This window comes from Podarcis vaucheri (assembly GCF_965113315.1).
Source record: "Podarcis vaucheri genome assembly, chromosome: 2".
Classification (NCBI taxonomy): domain Eukaryota; kingdom Metazoa; phylum Chordata; class Lepidosauria; order Squamata; family Lacertidae; genus Podarcis; species Podarcis vaucheri.
The window spans coordinates 122,727,016-122,746,016 of NC_138760.1; the positions used below are offsets into that span (position 1 = coordinate 122,727,016).

Here is a 19,001-nt window from a genome sequence, read left to right on the forward strand (position 1 = left end):
TACCTCAGGCTATGGACTCGTGGAAATAATAGTAAGCTGGTTACATGAAAACGCAAAATCCGTAGAAAATACAGAAAAATCTTAAGGTTGCTTCCACACCGTATATTTAAAGCACATTTTACGCACATGGTTCTCCCCCCACACACACCAAAAAACACCTAGGAGCTGTAGATTACCAATCACAGCTATAATTCCCAGCACCCTTAACAAACTACAGACCCCAGGGTTCTTCAGGGCCCTGAAACCTCAGAGGCATCTGGTCCTGCCATGTGAGTAGCAGAGAAGCTGCTGTGTTGCCTTCTAGCTGTGGTTGGTCTGCATTTCCCATCAGCCTCAGCTAGCCCAATGGCCATGGATGTTGGGAAGTGAAGTCCTTAAACATTAGGAAGAACTTCCTGACAGTAAGAGCTGTTCGACAGTGGAATTTGCTGCCAAGGAGTGTGGTGGAGTCTCCTTCTTTGGAGGTCTTTAAGCAGAGGCTTGACAACCATATGTCAGGAGTGCTCTGATGGTGTTTCCTGCTTGGCAGGGGGTTGGACTCGATGGCCCTTGTGGTCTCTTCCAACTCTATGATTCCTGTAACCTTGAGGGCACCAGGTCCCCAGACTTCAACTCAGGGTGTTTGTGTCTCAGCAAGAGAACAGCCTGCCTGTATTGTATTGCATTGCAGTGGATGCAACTTGAACCCAGTGCAGTATAATAGTTAGAGCCCTAACATGGAGTCCTCACACACACCTGGTTCCTACCAAAGCCTCCTGCCCCTCTGCGCTTTTGTATTTTGCTTTAAAAAATAATCAGTAATACACAGGGTTGGCGGGGGGAGGTTGCTTGGTTTGGGAGGGAGTTGCCTGTTATTTCAGGGGGTGAATAGTGCCTATTGTTTTTTCTTAAGTACCATCAGTGTTGTATTGTTTGTTAACACCCTGGAAACTTTCGAAAATGTACAAAAATGTGCCAAGTAATTGCTGGAGATACAGAGATAATCCAGGAACTTTCTACCACATGTGGTGGTTATGTAAGAAAATACAGGTATTCTGGGGGAGTATTCACTCAGAACTGCAAAAAATGCTAAAGATCTCTTTTAATAAAAAACCAGAGGCCTATCTCCTGGGAGTTACAGATTTGGATATTCCGCAAAAAATGAAGGGTATCTTTTTATATGCCACAGCGGCAGCAAGAGTTCTTATCGCAGCAAAATGCAAGAGTATTGAAATTCCCTCTATACATGAATGGATCCAAAAGCTGACAGAATATGCCGAATTAGACAGTCTTATCAGAAAAAATAAAGAATAAATCAAAACAGGAATTTGTCTCAAAATGGGAGGTTTTCAAAGAATATTTGAAATATAAATATAGTAGTTTAAACTCTGTTGCAGCATTCGAGGAACTTCAGTAATAGCTGCAAGTTAGACATAAGAGTTAAGCTATATTAAGAAAAAGCTAAATGCTGATAAAAGTGTGTATTGGCAATAACTAATATGAAATTGAAATAAGGAATAGACGGGAGGTCGGGTCTGTTGTTTTTTTAATGTGTTTTATTTGTATCAAGTTTCCTGGTGTTCTGCCTGTTGTATTATTTGTTTACAGCATTTATTTTGGCAACACAAAGGCTCTTCAGAAGCAGCTTGCAAAAATCAGTACTTGCCATCTGAAAAGGCATGGCACAAAAGGAAGAAGAACTGGGAGGGAGAAGAGAGGAAACAAGCTCAAGGGCAAGTCTGCAGTGGGTCTGGCTGTATTGCCTTTGCACCTGCATTGCAGAGGAGAGATCATTGCAAAGATCAGGTGCCAGTCTCGAAGAAGGCCTGTTTCCCTGTTGCCGCAAGATGGAATTCTGCAGGTTGCAACACATCTATCGGGGCCACCTCCAAAGAGCTTACATGACTAATGAGTTCTGTGTGGGGCTGCCTCTTAGTCTTCTTCAAAAGTGGCAGTTAGGTGGTAAAGGGGAATGATCTGGCAGGCACATACAAGGCGTGATCTGAAATAACTGCACAGGCTGCCAGCTTGTGACTAAGCCAGGTTAGAGGTTATGTTATTTGTGTATATGGAGCCCTAAACAACCTGGGACCAAGTTACAGTACAGTGTTACCTCGGGTTATATACGCTTCAGGTTACATACGCTTCAGGTTACAGACTCCGCTAACCCAGAAATAGTACCTCGGGTTAAGAACTTGGCTTCAGGCTAAGAACAGAAACCGTGCTCCGGCGGCGCGGCGGCAGCAGGAGGCCCCATTAGCTAAAGTGGCGCTTCAGGTTAAGAACAGTTTCAAGTTAAGAACAGACCTCCAGAACGAATTAACCCAAGGTACCACCGTATGTGCAGATGGGCTGCAGCTCCGTGGCTAGACAATACTGAGCTAGATAGACCAATTGACAGACTTTGAATAATACAGCAGCTTCCTATGTACTGGTATGTGAGAAACCTGCCTGCATGAATCTGACAAGCAGAAAGTGCATAGAGAAAAGTTTTCCTCCCTCTCAATACTAGAACTTGAAGGTTATCCAGGGAAGAAAATACTTCAAGCAGCTCCTGTGGAACCCCCTGCCACAGGAGGCCATGACAACCACCAACTGGGATGGCTTGAAAAGAGGATTAGACAAATTCACAGAGGGCAAGGCTGGCTACCAGTCATGATGGCTATGCACAGTCCGAGGCAGTAAATATTTCTGAATATCAGTTACTAAGAACCATAGGAGGGGAGAAAGCTCTTGTGCTGCCATCCTGCTTGGGGGGGGGGGGGGCGGGTTTCCACAGAGATCTGGATCATGGGTGTATCCAGGATTTTTGTTAGGGAGGGCAGGCCTTTTGTTAGTGGGGCAGAACCTCAGTTTGCTATGTATTTTGATTGATTTTTATTGATTTAGGAGGGCAGCTGCCCCTCCCTGCCATCCCTTGGCTATGCCCATGATCTGGACAGACCTTCTGAGAACAGGGTGCTGGCCTATATGGGCCATTGGCTTGACCCAGCAGGCTCCCCTGATGTCCTTCTGCTTTTAATCTGTCCACTTTTATATATAACACGCAAGTTGCCCTTTCCAAAAACCAACAGCAAAATGAAATGCAAGGAAAGGGTTAAATGAACCGAGTTCTCCTTGGCAGAGTGGCGCATGGATTTGAGACGGGCAGATGTGAAGAAGGCAGCCGCTTTGTGTCCCTTCTCCTCCTTGCTTGGGAGGACTGGCTTTTGGGGTGGCACGCGCGCACACCCCGCTTTATGAAGATCTGGGAAGCCCCCCAAGACATCAGCAGCAGCAGCTGTGATGCAAAGACCCCCAGGAGAGGGTGAGTTTCAGGAGCAAGGCCCGGATCCAGAGGAAGAGCAGGAGAACCAGAAATAGCTGGGGAGAGGGAAGCAGCCGTGTTGCAAGCAGAAAAACCCGAGAGTCCGCGCTGGGGTTGGCAACTTCCAGCCTCTCGCCTGTGCCTTTTTGACCGCAGCCTTTGAGTGGTAGACCTGAGCTGTTGATAGCTCTGTGCCATGGCTTGCATCCATCACTTGCATCCCTGCTTAGGGAAGCTTTTAATGTTTAACAGACTATTGTATTTTAATATTTTGTTGGAAGCTGCCAAGAGTGTCTGGGGAAACCGAGCCAGATGGGCTGGGTATAAATTATTATTATTATTGTTGTTATTATTATTATTATTATTATTATTATTATTATTATTATTATTACTACTACTACTTACTACTCCTCACCTTTGCAGATTCATGCAGCTGTTAATAGCACAAGAGTAGGGCAGGTTTCTTTTTCCCTCCGCCAGCCTCACATACTCTGTGTTTTCCTATCATTTTGTTCTACCTTCCGTTGAAAATTATGTCCAGCATCTGAAGCAATGGGTCTCTGAATACCACTTTATGGGGAATCAGAAGTGGGGACAGCACTGTTGCGCTCGGATCCCGCTTGTAGATTTCGCATTGGGGGATCTGGTTCGCCACTGCAAGAGATGCTGGACCAGAGGACCAGACCCAACAGGGCTTTTCTGTTGTTCCTAAAAAACTCTGCAAATACTAATAACTGGTGTCATTTTTTAAGCAAATCAATCCTGCAAATCTTCAGCAGCTGCTCAGAAGGTTTATCTGTCTTATAACAGCAAGGGGTGTATATTGTCCATTTGGTGATGGTCCCTAAAGACTGAACAGTAAAAGCAACTGATCTTCTTTTGGTCTCACATTTCTCTGCCTATTTGTATTCAAATGACCATTTGGAAGAAAGAAGCCAGTGTGTTTCCTGGTTATTTGGAAAAGCAGAATATTCCTGTGGGTCATTTGGAATAAACCAATGATTTTATACCCCCAAACAGTTTTGCCCTTGTAGCTAGCTATATATAAAAAATGTTTATTTGAACTATTTATAAGCCAGGGATGATGGGAGTTGTACTCCAGCAGCATCTGAAGGCCACAGATTTCTCAGATCTAGGGGTGGGGTGGGGAATCAGTTCTGTTCACATTTAAAGGGGAACCTACTTAATTAGCAAAAGAAAGAAAGAAAGAAAGAAAACTGAAAAACATCCCCATCCCCCCACAAAATCACATTGATCCTAAGTTTTCAGTGCTGTTCTCCAGCCAGATAATGTGTACAAAACTGCGTGTACTGGGGTAAACTGTGCAGAGTAATGCATATTTTTGTGATTCCTTTGCAAAAACGTTTGGGGAAATTGTGGTGGTGGGGATATGCATATAAAGAGGAATTTGCAGACATTAAAGAACAAATCATGTGGAGAAATGAATTTAAGATTTGGGAAATTAGAATCTAAAATTGAGAAACCGGGTTAGACCTGGTTTGCGTTTGTTTTTCAATAAATTGCACACTTACTGACATTGCTCTGGATATTTTCCAGTTTCGTGTGCAAAGCAAGGAAGCATGCCTGGAATAAAAACAGAAAAGGAGGATCCAGCAGAGTTCGGACCAGGGGAGTCCCTGCAGAGGGACCTTCACATCATCCAGGTGGAGACCCATGGAGAGCTTTCTGGGGAAGCAGCCGCACACAGAATTAAGCAGGAGCCAGATGGAGGGCTGCAACAGTGCTGGGAAGCTCTGCGGGGCAAGTTCCCAAAGGATGTGGCCGCTGCTTGGCCAGGATGGGACAATCCGCTGCCACCACGGCCTCACTTGGGGAAGACCCCTAAGGATTTTAAATATTCCATAAAGGAATTTGCAGACGCCAAATGGTGGACTCGTGAAGAGTGGAGGGTTCAGACGTTGCCGGGTGTTAATGGAGGATCCCATGAAGTTGACCGGAGCCAGGATCTTTCTGGGAACCTAGCAGAGGAGGGCATTCTAGCTGGCTTGGAGGCCCAGCGCTTGCGTTTCCGGCAATTCTCCTATTGGGAGGCTGAGGGGCCCCAAGAGGCACTTGGACATCTCCGGGAACTTTGCTGTCAGTGGCTGGAGCCGGAGAGACACACCAAGGAGCAGATCCTGGAGATGGTGATCCTGGAGCAGTTCCTGATGATCCTCCCGGAGGAAATGCGGAGCTGGGTCAAGGAACGCTGGCCAGAGACCGGCAAGCAGGCGGTGGCTCTTGCAGAGGATTTCCTCCTGAGGTTGAAGTGGTCTGAGAACCACAAAGAGCAGGTGAGCAAACTGTTTCATCCTGAGGGTCACAACTTTCTCAGAAATTAAAAAGGTAAAGGGACCCCTGCCCGTACGGGCCAGTCGTGTCCGACTCTAGGGTTGTGCGCTCATCTCACTTAAGAGGCCAGGAGCCAGCGCTGTCCGGAGACACTTCCGGGTCACGTGGCCAGCGTGACGAAGCTGCTCTGGCGAGCCGGCACCAGCGCAGCACACGGAAACGCCATTTACCTTCCCGCTATAAAGCGGTACCTATTTATCTAATTGCACTTAGGGGTGCTTTCGAACTGCTAGGTGGGCAGGAGCTGGGACCGAAAGACGGGAGCTCACCCCGCTGCGGGGATTTGAACCGCCGACCATACAATCGGCAAGTCCTAGGCACTGAGGTTTTACCCACAGCGCCACCCGCGTCCCTTCTCAGAAATTAGCCCTTAACAGAAAAGCGATACAATCTGCATTTGTGTCTGTGTAAAAATCAGTCTTTTAGTGTGGTGGCACCTACACATTGGAACTATTGCTATCCAGCAGACACCTTTGTTTTATTATGTTCTGCACCTACTAGAAATATTTTTGTTTAGACAAGCCTTCCTATATATCTAGGAAAGCATAAGTGTTTCAAGTTTATTGCTGGTTTTTCATTTTTTGAACTTTTTAATTGTTTTTACTAATAATTTTATTGTTCCTTTTTGGTTTTGGTAAACTGCTTTGAGGTTTTTTGCTTAAAAACACACAGAGAGACACAAAATCAAGCAGTGTATGAAATAAGTAAATAAAAAAAATGAAAATATATTATTCACTGGCCTTCATTTCAGACACCATGTGGGCAGCATCTGTCAGAGACTGTCACATTGAAGCTTTCCATGGAGGCTGTAGAAGAAGGCGATGGAGACACCATTGTCCCAGGCAAGTATTTACTGAGCGTCCGAGGTGCTTGTGGTGTAGCAGGGGCTCCACATTCCTCCTATGTGAAGTTCAGAGTGCACCTAAAGTCCACACTCCCGATTTAGAAACCAACATAGGGTATGAGGTCAAGATTTCCACCTCCCCCTTAAAAAAATATTTTTTCCTCAGTTGGATCTGAATGAGGCAGTAGAAGGCTATACCACTTCAGAGTTGTTGATGTGGAATCCTGTTTTTAAACACTTTTCTTCCTAACAAAGTCTTAAAACAGCTACACTGCTTGCCAGTTATTTTCCAGGCCCACTTCAAGGTGTCAGCTTTGGCATGTAAAGCCCTAAATCAGGCTTCCTCAACTTCGGCCCTCCAGATGTTTTTGGCCTACAACTCCCATGATCCCTAGCTAGCAGGACCAGTGGTCAGGGATGATGGGAATTGTAGCCTCAAAACATCTGAAGGGCCGAGGTTGAGGAAGCCTGCCCTAAATGTTTTGGGATCCAAATATTTGCAGAAGGCTTTCTTCCATATTGACCTCCCTATATGTATTATAGTCAGGGCTTTTTTTCAGTTGGAACTCAGTTCTAACACCTCCTCAGTTAGGTGCCATTGCCATTATAAGAGAGCAAGGAGACACTAATGATGAGTTCCAGCACCTCTTTTTCTAGAAAAATAGCACTGATCATAGTGAATACCACTCAGATTTGTCTGCACAATTTTTGTCCCTGGCCTCAGATAAATATCCAGATTACAGAAACTTCCACTCCCTTTTCCATTTTAGATGGAATTATCTAACACCCCTGATGAAATATATAGGATTGTTTGTGATTTTTGTTGACATCTATGTTCTTGTTTAAATGAGTGGTCAACTTGTCCTCTTAATTATGATGCATAGATCAGTTCTTACTCCACTTTGTGTCCTTCGTGTGACTGATTTAACAGGTGTCTTGTTTACTTCCAGCTGTTGACTGGCAAGTGAAGGTGAAAGAGGAGCCCAAGGATGAAGAGACTCTTCTGCCAGAAGGACCCAAGAAAGGAGATGTCCCCACAGGATCATGGGAAAACACCAAAGGGAAAAGTCCTCAGGATCCTGAAATGGAACTGATGCCCAGAGGTTTGCAGGTTCAAGAAAATCACATAGAAAACCAACCATGGAGGACAGCAGAGCTATCCTTTCTCCATGAGGGTGCTCACACAGGCTCACACAAGAGGGCCTTCCAGGACGGACTGCTCCGGCGTAAAAGAAAGAAGGCGGGTGTGGATGGTGGGAAGAACTTGTTCCCGAGCTCTGATGTCCTCAAGAAGCAGAGACTGCCGATGGCAGAAAAGGCATACAAATCCTCAGAATGGGGCAAGAGCCTCAAGTTGAGGCTGCACCTCAATACGCCTGAGAGGAAACGCATGGGAGGGAAACCCTCCATCTGGTCGGACTTTGGGAAAAGGTTCCCTCAGCCTTACGATGCTCCTCAGCCCCGGGAAATCCAGACAAGAGCGAACCAACACGTATGTTCGGAGTGCGGCAGGACCTTCAGCAGGCAATCCCACCTCCTCATACACCAGCGCATGCACACAGGAGAGAAACCGTATACGTGTTCGGAGTGTGGGAAGAGCTTCAGCTACAGCTCGGTCCTTACAGAACACGAGAGAATCCACACAGGGGAGAAGCCCTACGAGTGCTCGGACTGCGGGCAGACCTTCAGCCGCAGGTCGTACCTCATTCAGCACGAGAGAACCCACACGGGGGTGAAGCCCTACGAATGCTCCGAGTGTCAGAAATGTTTCACGCGGCGCAGCGGCCTTCTTCGACATCAGAAGCTGCACGTGGAAAGGAAGCCAAGCTGAAGCCGTGTCTTTTTAAGAATCTTTCATTTCCTTTAACTATGCATTAAAGATAATATTGTTGAGTGTTCTAGGTCAGTGTTTCCCAACCGGTGTTCCGCGGCACACTAGTGTGCCGTGAGACACCGGCTGGTGTGCCGTGGGAGGGAGGCGGGCGAGTCGGGCGGCGAGAGGCGGCGGCGGCGAGGATCCGCGTCGAGTCGGGGGCGGCTCCGCGGTGGTGGTGCCGAGCGGCGGGGCAGCGCGCGCAAAAGGGAGGAGCGCGAGACAGCGGAGGAGGAGGACGCCGGCATGTCCGGGCAGCAGCAGCAACAGCAGCAGCAGCAACTCCCGGCGACGGCTCCTCCTCCGCCCGCTATCGCCGCCACCACCACAACAGCCGCCGCCGCCTCAGCTGCCGCCGTCCCTCAGTCCCTCGCTCTGCTGCCTCCTCCCACCCCGGCAAGGGGAAGGGAAAAAACGTTCACTTTTGTGCGTCCCTCCCGGCGTGACGCTGCACGCTGACGTCACGGGGCGGGGCTTTAATGGTGGTGTGCCGCGAGATTTTTTTCCGGTAAACAGGTGTGCCGTTGCCCAAAAACGTTTGGGAAACACTGTTCTAGGTGGCCACAGGAGAATTGGATGAATAAATATTAACTGTAGGTTGTACAAGGTTGTTGTTTTTCTTGTTGGGGGGGGAAAGATGTCTTCTGTAAGAATGTAAGAATCATCTTGCTAGATCATACCAAGGTTTAGTTTGTTTATTTATTTTCAGTGCTTCCCACAAAGAGTGCAAAGCAGCCACAGTCTGTTTCGGGGGCCTAATCCTGCCCACCTGTCGGTTGAATCAAGCCCCTGTGGCAGTTTATTTCCTCGGGTAAAATCCTTAAAAAAACCTCAACAACGTCAACCCTAAAAAGAGCTCAACAACATCAATCCTAAAACTTCAATCACAGCCCTTCACTTCATCAAATCTGGCCCTCTTTGAAAAAAGTTTGGACAGCACTGCCCTAAATAGATACTTTTTGTAGAATACAACCAGCAGAGTATTCCAGCAATTCAACAAAGGAAGAAAACAATTGAATATGTGCACAGGTAAGATAAAGAGACAAAAGATATAACAAAAAATAATGAAAGAAACTTGTGCGAAAGAGGCAATACGACAATATTCCAAGATAATACATTAGCAGATCAAAAACTCATACTGTAATCAAAAACATTTCATCCTCACAACAGTCCTGTGAGGAATGTTAGACCGTGAGACAGCGACTGGCTGAGGGTAACCCAGTCAATTTCATGACTTGAGTGGGAATTTGAATCCTGGTCATCCTGGTCCTAGCCCACACACTCACCACTATACCACACCATCTTTGAAAGTAGATATTTCCCCCAAACACAGCCTATTCCCTGGCCTTCCCTCTCAATTTTCTGAAAAAAATATATTGTACATTGAGCCAGCCCTTCCCTTGGGGATGATACTGATCAGTTTCCCATAGAAGAAAATGGAGAAATTCAGGATTTTAGCAGAAGTGTGCAATGGGTAAAAACACATGAAAGGTGTGGACAGGACAAGAGTTCATGCTCCTAATTCTTAATTTTGTGTAACATTTTAATGCTATCATTGTTGAATTTTTAACTTTTAAAAGCACAGCTGGTCTGCATGATAGTCACTGGAGCCCACAGCCAACTGGGCATGGCTGAGGCTGTGCAATTCATGCGTTCTCAACTAAGTATGTGGCATGTCGCCCCTTTGAGAGAGGCACTGATGACCCAGGAGGCCATTTCTTGGTGAGATAACACAGGGGATGTCTGATCCATCAACCTCTGTATTATGGCATGACTCATTAGCCTGTTTTTCACCCAGCAAGATCTGTTCTTCAAAACCTGAACTCTACGTCCATACAAAGGTGGGATCTAATACCAGTTCTTAACCTGAGGTACCACTGTAAATAACAGCAGTCAAGATCTCGAACTCATCACCCACGATACCCAGAGTCTTCCCTTTTCCCATCTCAGAGAGCGCAGCTGGACACACCCCTTGGCAAAAAGGAAGAGAGAGCAGGAAGTTGCCTTCTCAGAGGCTTAAACTCAGGACCTTCAGATTATGAAACTGACCGGCCGCTTCATGTGCTAAGAAGCAGGCAGGCAGTGGCATCTCCTCCCCACTGGGGATGTGGGTAGGGCAGCTCATGGCAGGTCTGGTCACAAGAGGCAGGGCCAGGTGGTTATAGGAGGTGGAGACAATGTTGTTTTTCTCTCACTCCGTCCACCTTCCTTGCAAAGATGCACAACTCACAATTCATTGATATTGACACATAGTGACAATGTATCACACCTGGTGAGAACCTTCAGAAATCCAACCTTCAGGAACAGTTAATACCGGCAGCCCAATCCAAAGCAAGTTTATTTTTTTTTTATAATAATATTTATTAAAGTTTCACAAATAATAAAAAATTCCAACATTTGAACATAAGAAAACCTACAAAAATATAAAAATACAAAAAACAAAACACATAGAAAATACACAATAGGAAACAGTTAACAAAAGAAGGGAAAAAAGAAGAAGAACAAAAAAGACAAAAAGACAAAAAGAGCAAAACAGGAAAAAGATTAGTAATTTCAAATCTTATACTTCCCTCACTAGTTTCTTGACCTCCTCACACCTCCCATTTTGTATTCCAGTTCAGATATTAAATTCAGCAAATCCTTACCCTCTGGCATTTATCCTCACTCAAGATGTTAACCTGTTATAAATATCAATTTTCCAATTATCAATCCCTATTTACATTTTCTTAGAAATCTTTTTACCAATACTACTTATTTTCCATCAGACGTCATTTTAACCTTCCTTAATTTTACAGTACTTCTGCAAGTAGTCCTTAAATTTTTCCCAGTCTTCCTCCACCGACTCTTCTCCCTGGTCACGAATTCTGCCAGTCATTCCTGCCAATTCCATATAGTCCCCAAAGCAAGTTTAATAAGGAATGTTAATGCAGGAACTCCAAACACATTTAATTGGGCTGAAGCCACACTGAATTCAGTGAGATTAATCTATGAGAACAGAACAGAACTGAATTCAGTGAGATTTATTTCTCCCCTCGCTTCTCCTTTCTACCTGTGACTTCGCAGGTGGGATAGAGAAGAGCAGAGAGGGTTTAAGGAACAGAGCAGGGTAGGGAGGCAAGGTTAGATGAGGAGCCTGGCAGGTTCCCCACACCTGAGCCTCTAGCCAGTGCAGTGGCGTAGCGTGGGGGGTGCAGGGGGGGCCGGCCACACCGGGCGCAACATCTGGGGGTTAGGGGGCGCAAATCCACGGGTTAGGGGGCGCAAATTACCTGCCTTGCCCCGGGTGCTGACAACCCACGCTACGCCACTGAGCCAGTGTGGGGAAGGCCACTGATGGCAGGATTTGAAATATAAGCTTTCCAATCAAACCAAAAAGGATATGCCACCAAAGGCCTTTTCAAGTAGCAAGTTGTGTTTTTTTAAACCAGTTTTCTCAATCCATTTCCTGTCAGGGAATCCTTTTGCTGTGTCATCGGGGCAGGTCCTGGCCAGAGAGCCGAGTTGCTGCTCTGTGCAGAGAAGTAAAGATTTTTTAATCACTGGCTCAGTTTATTGTAAATATACACCTGAGCAGCGGAAGACACTACAGGCGGGGACCTGAGGGAGCTATTTATGTAGAACAGGGCGATTAGGCCAACTTTTCTGAGCTGGTTGTCCTATTTGGAATTTGGAGAAAGTATTGTGGGCACCAGTTGCAAGATGGTTGCTGCGACAACAGGGCACAACACAAAATGGCTGCCCCATCTAAAAGAGACAGAACCACAAAATGGTGGCATGGTGACCAGCCCCACTCCCACCAGCCAGTGATGTAGAAGCCCAATACATTTCAGCGCTTGAGGCCAACCACAAAATGGTGCCTCCGCTGCCAGAAAAGGAGGCGGGGAGGTGAGTGAGGATCTATATCAGAAACAAGCGGGGAATAAAGATCTACATCAGGAACAAAGTGGGAATCTTTACCCAACAGCTGAAGAGGGAATCAAAGGCTGGCACTGGGTGTGGGAGGTGGGGTGTTACTGTCAATCATGCTGGGAAGGTGCAGAGCCCAGGAGACCGCATAGGACAGCCCCCTGCCATTTCCTCCCTAGGGTGAGGGGAGACCAACAGCACCAAGAAGTGGGCTGAAGCCATCACTGCTACTGTGGCAGCAGCGGCAGCAGCAGGCAGGGGTGTTCTGAGGCAACGACAGAGGGTTAGTCCACCCCAGGTGCCATTCCAAAGGAGGGGTGACAAAATGCCGACCCCCGATTGGCAGCACCTCCCAGGGCGCGTGCCACTCGCCGCACACACACACACCCCGGGACGCTCGCCACACTCCCCGGGATGCACACCATGGCCCCGGGGGGGGGGTGGCACGCTGCACCCCCTTGGAGGCGCAATACATTCCTTGGAGGATGGATTTGGTTTGAATCCAGGCTGGCAGATGCCTTCCTCTGCCTTTTACCTCCCAAGTAAAAGACACTGACAAACTGGAACGTGTCCAGAGGAGGGCAACCAAAATGGTCAAAGGCCTGGAAACAATGCCTTATGAGGAACGGCTAAGGGAGCTGGGCATGTTTAGCCTGGAGAAGAGGAGGTTAAGGGGTGATATGATAGCCATGTTCAAATATATAAAAGGATGTCACATAGAGGAGGGAGAAAGGTTGTTTTCTGCTGCTCCAGAGAAGCGGACACGGAGCAATGGATCCAAACTACAAGAAAGAAGATTCCACCTGAACATTAGGAAGAACTTCCTGACAGTAAGAGCTGTTCGACAGTGGAATTTGCTGCCAAGGAGTGTGGTGGAGTCTCCTACTTTGGAGGTCTTTAAGCAGAGGCTTGACAACCATATGTCAGGAGTGCTCTGATGGTGTTTCCTGCTTGACAGGGGGTTGGACTCGATGGCCCTTGTGGTCTCTTCCAACTCTATGATTCTATGATTCTAAGTAGCAAAGTCAGCATAGCCAGCCAAAAGTCGATGCTGCAGATCCTCCATCCAGTGGGGGAAGTGTTGATGAAGGCGAGATTCAAATTCACATGTGCAAGGAACCATGGATTAGCTGCTCATCGCCTTTGCCATGCAAACCCCTGACCTGGGTAGGCTCAGATCACCTTATTTCTGGTTAAGAGCCAGACATGCTAACTGATTGTGCTGCAGAGAGCTGAGTGGTTCCCCACCACCGCCATCAGCCTCCTTTGACCTGAAGTTTATCTGCCAGAGCTGACTAGATGAAAAGCACCAGGCCACTTTCCTGCCATCCAGCAGAGTGGCGCAGCGGGAGCTTGCTGGGCCCATAACCCAGAGGTCGATGGATCGAAACCATCCTCTGCTAGGTACCAATGGCATTTTGCTTTTCCGTTAGACCAGGGGTAGGCAACGTAAGGCCCGTGGGCCAAATACGGCCCAATCACCTTCTCAATTTGGCCCACGGATGGCCACGTGTTTTTACATAAGTAGAATGTGTTTATTTAAAATCATCTCTGGGTTATTTGTGGAGCCTGCCTGGTGTTTTTACATGAGTAGAATGTGCGCTTTTATTTAAAATGCATTTCTGGGTTATTTGCGGGGCATAAGAATTCGTTCACCCCCCCCCCCCGAAATATAGTCCAGCCCACCACATGGTCTGAGGGACAGTGGACCAGCCCACACCTGAAAAAGGTTGCTGATCCCTGCATTAGACAGCACGCAAAAGAAAACGGTGAGAGGCATTTGCTTCCTGCTACTGGCTGGAATGCTTTGTGTTAAACAATTCCAGATTCTGCAGTTCTCTTCCAGCAACAGACTTAGAGCTAACTGCCTTCTCTCCAGACAGTGATGGTTCTGTGGAAGGCGGCCAGCAAAGAAGTCTTTTCCTTCAAGAGGCCAAATCCTCAGCCTCTGCCACGCCTCGTTGGAGCAACTCCATGCAGTATCTTTGCGACAGAATGAAAAGACCCCCATTTAGTGTGCCAATGGTACAGAGGCATTTTGTGAGGTTGCCAATCTTGTCTTCAAGTTCTACACTTTATTCTGACTCTTACCTTTTCCAGGAGTCAAGACAGCAGAACTAAGTAAAAGTTTCCATCCTGAAATCCTGCATCCCAAGGGGAAAGGGGCCGACGAGGGTGGGATTCGAACCCACGCGTGCAGAGCACAATGGATTAGCAGTCCATCGCCTTCACCACTCGGCCACCTCGTCTATGAATCCTGCCCGCAGCCGTCCCTGGGTGGGCTCGAACCACCATCCTTCTGGTTAACAGCCAGACGCGCTAACCCATTGCGCCACAGAGACCTGGGCAGCTTTCCTCAGCCTCTTTTCATCTGAGGTTTTGTGGATGGAGGTGTTCATAAGACAGGCGAGCAGAGCTGGGAAATGACACTGAGCCATCTGAAATAGCCTCCCACCACCACCAGGTGCTTTTAACTTGTCAGTGAGAAATAATGAGCCAGTATTGCTTCAGACCCCCCATCTCTTCCCTATTTTCCAGGGATGTCTCTGATTTAGAGAATGTCCTGGTTTTCCTTAGGATGTTCCTATTTTCACTGGAGAAATGTTGGAGGGTATAGAGTTATCCAACCCTTGAGCTGTCTAAAGGCAATCCTGTATAGAGAAGTTTTTGTTTTTTAAAGTTTTATGTTTTATTATGTTTTTATTTATGTTGGAAGCTGCCCAGACTGGCTGGGGCAACCCAGTCACATCTGTGGCGTATAAATAGTAAAATTACCATTATGGAATGGGACGTCCCTATTCCCATCAGAGAAATGTTGGAGGGTATACTGCTTTCCACAGACGAAAGAGGGCCTTGTGAATGACCGTATAAGTGCAGAGACATTATGGGAGGCTGCTAACTTCATTTCCTGGGCCTCCATCTGCACTATGCATTTAAAGCAGTAACATACCATTTTAAACAGTCATGGCTTTCCTCAAAGAACCCTGGAAACTGTGGTTTGCTAAACAGAGCTGTAACAAGGGGCAGGCCGGCTTGTTTTTGTTTTTCCCCCAGTGAAGCCTCCAGAGGGGTGCCATTGATGCTCCTAGCCTCTTTGTGTGCAAATGCACATGGGTTTTTTTATACCAAACTGGGCCTTTGGCTCGGGTGAAATAAAGCCTAGTTTCGCCCCTGTGCTAAGGGTGCAGAGAGTTCTTCAGGGACTCCTATCCTTCTCACAGAGCTACAATTTCCAGAGTGGTTTAACCAGTGCTTTTTTCTGGGAGGGAGGAAGAGGTACACATACCCCTAAACATTTTGTGAATCTAAGTTTGGTCTCATTTAGGGGCAGTATTTCAATATGAGTAGGAAAATGAGAGTACCTCTAAACGTTTTTTAGAAAAAAAAGCACTGGGTTTAACAGTTTATTCCTCTTCCCAGGGGACTCTGAGAATTGTAGCTCTATGGTGGGGGTTATGTGTGTGCAAATTGCTCAATTACTTGAAGGGCAATTGAAATTTGTTAAAACTGTTATGAATTGTATTTTCTTCCTCTCTTCATTTTCTAACTTTCCCTGGTATAGAAACTTTCTTTGTCCATATCTCATTTTTCCATGTATTTTTCTTTATCTGCAGTACATATCGATCACAAACAGTGATTAATACACAACTGATTTCTTGTTCATTTCATTGTCTGGGGTTTTGTTTTCAGTCTGGCTGCTGGAAAATAAAAGGCATGTTTCTGCCCGGTTTCGATCCGGGGACCTTTTGCGTGTTAGGCAAATGTGATAGCCACTACACTACAGAAACCCAAGGGCAAAGGCTCCCCCATGCCAGCTTGCCCATATCTCAGTGGCCTTTGATAGCTCGGCTGGTAAAGCAGAGGACTGTAGGTTTGCAAGTCAAGGCATCCTTGCATCAAATTCAGCTCCCTTTCTGCTTTCTCAGCTGAGCATCTTTGCCTGCACCCAAAGTCGGATTCCCCGATACAAGGTTTAAAAATTATTCAGAATGCTGATAAACAGGTAAGGTGGTTTGTGGAAAGTGAGCATGGGTTGAGGATTTTAGTTAGTGCTATTTCTCTGTTTTAAATAACTGATAAAAAATATTTAAACTAAAAAAAGAAAGGATCCTCCGACTGGGAATCAAACCCAGTTTGGGGTGGTGATGAGAGTGCCAAATCCTAACCACTAAACCACCAGGTAGTACAACAGGACGGAGGTGTCTGCAGACAGGTTTCTTCCTTAGCGCATCACTCAGTGTGACCCAATGTGCATTGCAGGGGTTGGACTAGATGACCCTTGGGGTACCTTCCAACTCTACAATTCTGTGATTCTGTGACCTATTGAAAAGGAGCCAGAGTCCGGCTAGTGCTCCTTCTTCCTGGCAAAAGGATTCCCTGACCGGGAATTGAACCCGGGCCGTGGCGGTGAAAGCGCCAAATCCTGACCACTAGACCATCAGGGACAGATGAAACTAGCACCACCTCCCTGACTTTTCATTCCTTCACTCAATGGGCTTTGTTTGTTTGTTTGTTTGTTTGTTTTAAAGACAGTTTTGCTCTGTCCAAGCACATGGGCTTATCTGAGACACCAACATACATCCTCTCCCACCCAAAGCATCACTCCTGTCCTTGAATTCACAAGATAAAACACTCGGAGCTCTTGCTCAGAAACATAGCCATCAACTTTTCCCTTTTCTTGCGAGGAATCCTATTTGGAATAAGGGAATTTCCCTTAAAAAAAGGGAAACGTTGACAGCTTTGCTCAGAAAACAGAGGGGGCACACACCCTTTGCAAAAACAAAGAGATCTGCAAGCTGCCTTCTCTGAGGCTCGAACTCAGGACCTTCAGATTATGAGACTGACGCGCTGCCTACTGCGCTAAGAAGGCTGCACAGAAGTACGCCTGAGCACATTTTCAACAGAAACCCATGTCAGGTGTGGCCACAAGACAAAACCTCTGCAAGAGCATCACCTCCATGAGGGGAGAGGAAACTCCCTTGCAGCATTTGGGGACTTTACAATGCACAAAAGAGGCCGGTCAGAGAGGTGGCGTGCTAGATTATAAAATTATGCATGGCATGGAGAAAGTGGAGGGAGAAAAGTTCTCTCATAACCCCAGAACTCGTGAGCATGCAGTGAAGCTGAAATTCGAAAGATTCAGGGCAAGAAAGAAAAGCATTTCTTCACGCACCACATTTAAAACAATGGAACTCATTCCCGCAGGAAGCAGTGATGGCCACTGAACTGGATAGCTTTAAAGAAGGATTAGACAAATTCAGGGTGGACTGTTCAAGGCTGTTAGACCATTGTGAGAAGAGGATGCTACACTAGGTGGGTCCTGGGCCTGATCCAGGAGGGTTCCCCTTGTTTTTATGCTCCCTGTTTGGAAATCTATCCCCTGCCAGTGTGGTGAGACTTGCCAAATCACTAGACCAGCCAGGTCTGGACCAGGGTGTTGCTGTTCCACTTCTTGATGGGCCTGTTATCTAAATTCAAGTGCTCACTTAGGCTTCCATTGGCGCCCGGTGAGGCAGCTTGTTGTTGTTTAGTTGTTTAGTCGTGTCCGACTCTTCATGACCCCATGGACCAGAGCACGCCTCCTCACTTTCTGCCATCAGTGTTGTGTCATCTGCATATCTGAAGTTGTTGATATTTCTTCCGGCAATCTTAATTCCGGCTAGGGATTCATCCAGCCCAGCCTTTCGCATGATGACAGCACACATTAATGGCAACTAACTGTTCTGTGTCCAGCAAACAACGCAGTACTTCTTTGGAAAGAAAATTACCTCCTCACTAGCTGTGCGAGTAGTGATGGGGTATCATATGAAGTCGCCAGTCCTGTGACCTGGATTTGTGCATGTCTTCCTCTCTTTTTCGCTCCTTGGAGAGGTGGGGGCAGCACAGCTATGCAAAGGTTTCGATGCCAGGGCGCCTGGCCACTGAGGAAAAGGTCCAGCCACCTCCTCTTGCAACTTGGGAGTCTTGTTTCTGGGAGAAACTAGAATTGTGCTTGCTTTTTGCCCTGGGCAGCCAAAGTGGCTCAGCTGGGAGAGCATTAGACTGAAGATCTAAAGGTCCCTGGTTCAACCCCAGGCTTTGGCAAAGCTTTACGGGCTGCATTCCTTTTGCATAGTCCATTCACTCCCTTTGATGGGCATTACACCAAAGGACGCTCCCCTTGCTATGTGGAAAACTTCAGAAAAAGGGAGCTCTCCTTTGAGCCTGGGACGGTGGGATGCTGATCTGTTGTGCTTTGCTCACATGGGCCATTCTATACAAGATCTCAAAGTAGCTGTCTTATTACAAAAGAACTTCAGAAATAGACTGGAAAGAGAAGTTGCTGAATTGCAACTTATTACCAGACTTAAAACCATGGAGAAACCTGGTCTGAGTAGAGATTTTTATCTCGTTATACATGATAAAGGTATTTTTAGCCATCTCACCCCTTGCTTTTTCCTGTAAGACCAATTGCAGTTGTTAACAGTCGTCAACAGGTTTACCACACCGATCAGCCAATCACCCATTCCCAAATAGTTGCGAGAATTAAAATGATAGGTACTAGCAGCCCGGGAGAAAAAATAAACCCACCTGATGCTGAAAAGACCCTATTTGGTGGATCATAATGTATTTGGGGTGGGGCTGAGGAACACAAAGTCCCATGAGAAATATATAGGGCAGTCACAGCCTTCCGGAAACTGGACTGCAGCTCTCATCAACCCTGACCCCTGGCCATGCTGGACGGGGCAGATGGGAGTTGG

General features: G+C 46.8%; 1 protein-coding gene and 1 long non-coding RNA gene across 2 annotated transcripts; both read left to right on the forward strand.

Moving 5' to 3' along the window:
• Window positions 1-2,813: 2,813 nt before the first annotated feature.
• On the forward strand, window positions 2,814-8,961 carry LOC309524824 (uncharacterized protein). Its single transcript, XM_082209919.1, has 5 exons — window positions 2,814-3,286; window positions 4,844-5,580; window positions 6,390-6,480; window positions 7,433-8,384; window positions 8,913-8,961. The coding sequence occupies exons 1-4, from the start codon at window positions 3,265-3,267 to the stop codon at window positions 8,311-8,313; spliced, it is 1,731 nt and encodes a 576-aa protein (XP_082066045.1). The 5' UTR covers window positions 2,814-3,264; the 3' UTR covers window positions 8,314-8,384; window positions 8,913-8,961.
• A 2,710-nt stretch (window positions 8,962-11,671) lies between these two features.
• LOC309525469 lies at window positions 11,672-14,933 on the forward strand. Its single transcript, XR_014216319.1, has 2 exons — window positions 11,672-12,240; window positions 14,141-14,933. It is a non-coding gene; the product is annotated as an uncharacterized lncRNA (long non-coding RNA).
• The last annotated feature ends 4,068 nt before the right edge of the window (window positions 14,934-19,001 follow it).

Excerpts from the sequence above, each read along its gene's own strand:
- LOC309524824 (XM_082209919.1), top strand. The coding sequence starts at position 3,265 with ATGCAAAGACCCCCAGGAGAGG. Across the intron at positions 3,287-4,843 it reads GCAAAGACCCCCAGGAGAGG|TTTCGTGTGCAAAGCAAGGA; the intron begins GTGAGTTTCAGG and ends GATATTTTCCAG. Across the intron at positions 5,581-6,389 it reads CTGAGAACCACAAAGAGCAG|ACACCATGTGGGCAGCATCT; the intron begins GTGAGCAAACTG and ends CCTTCATTTCAG.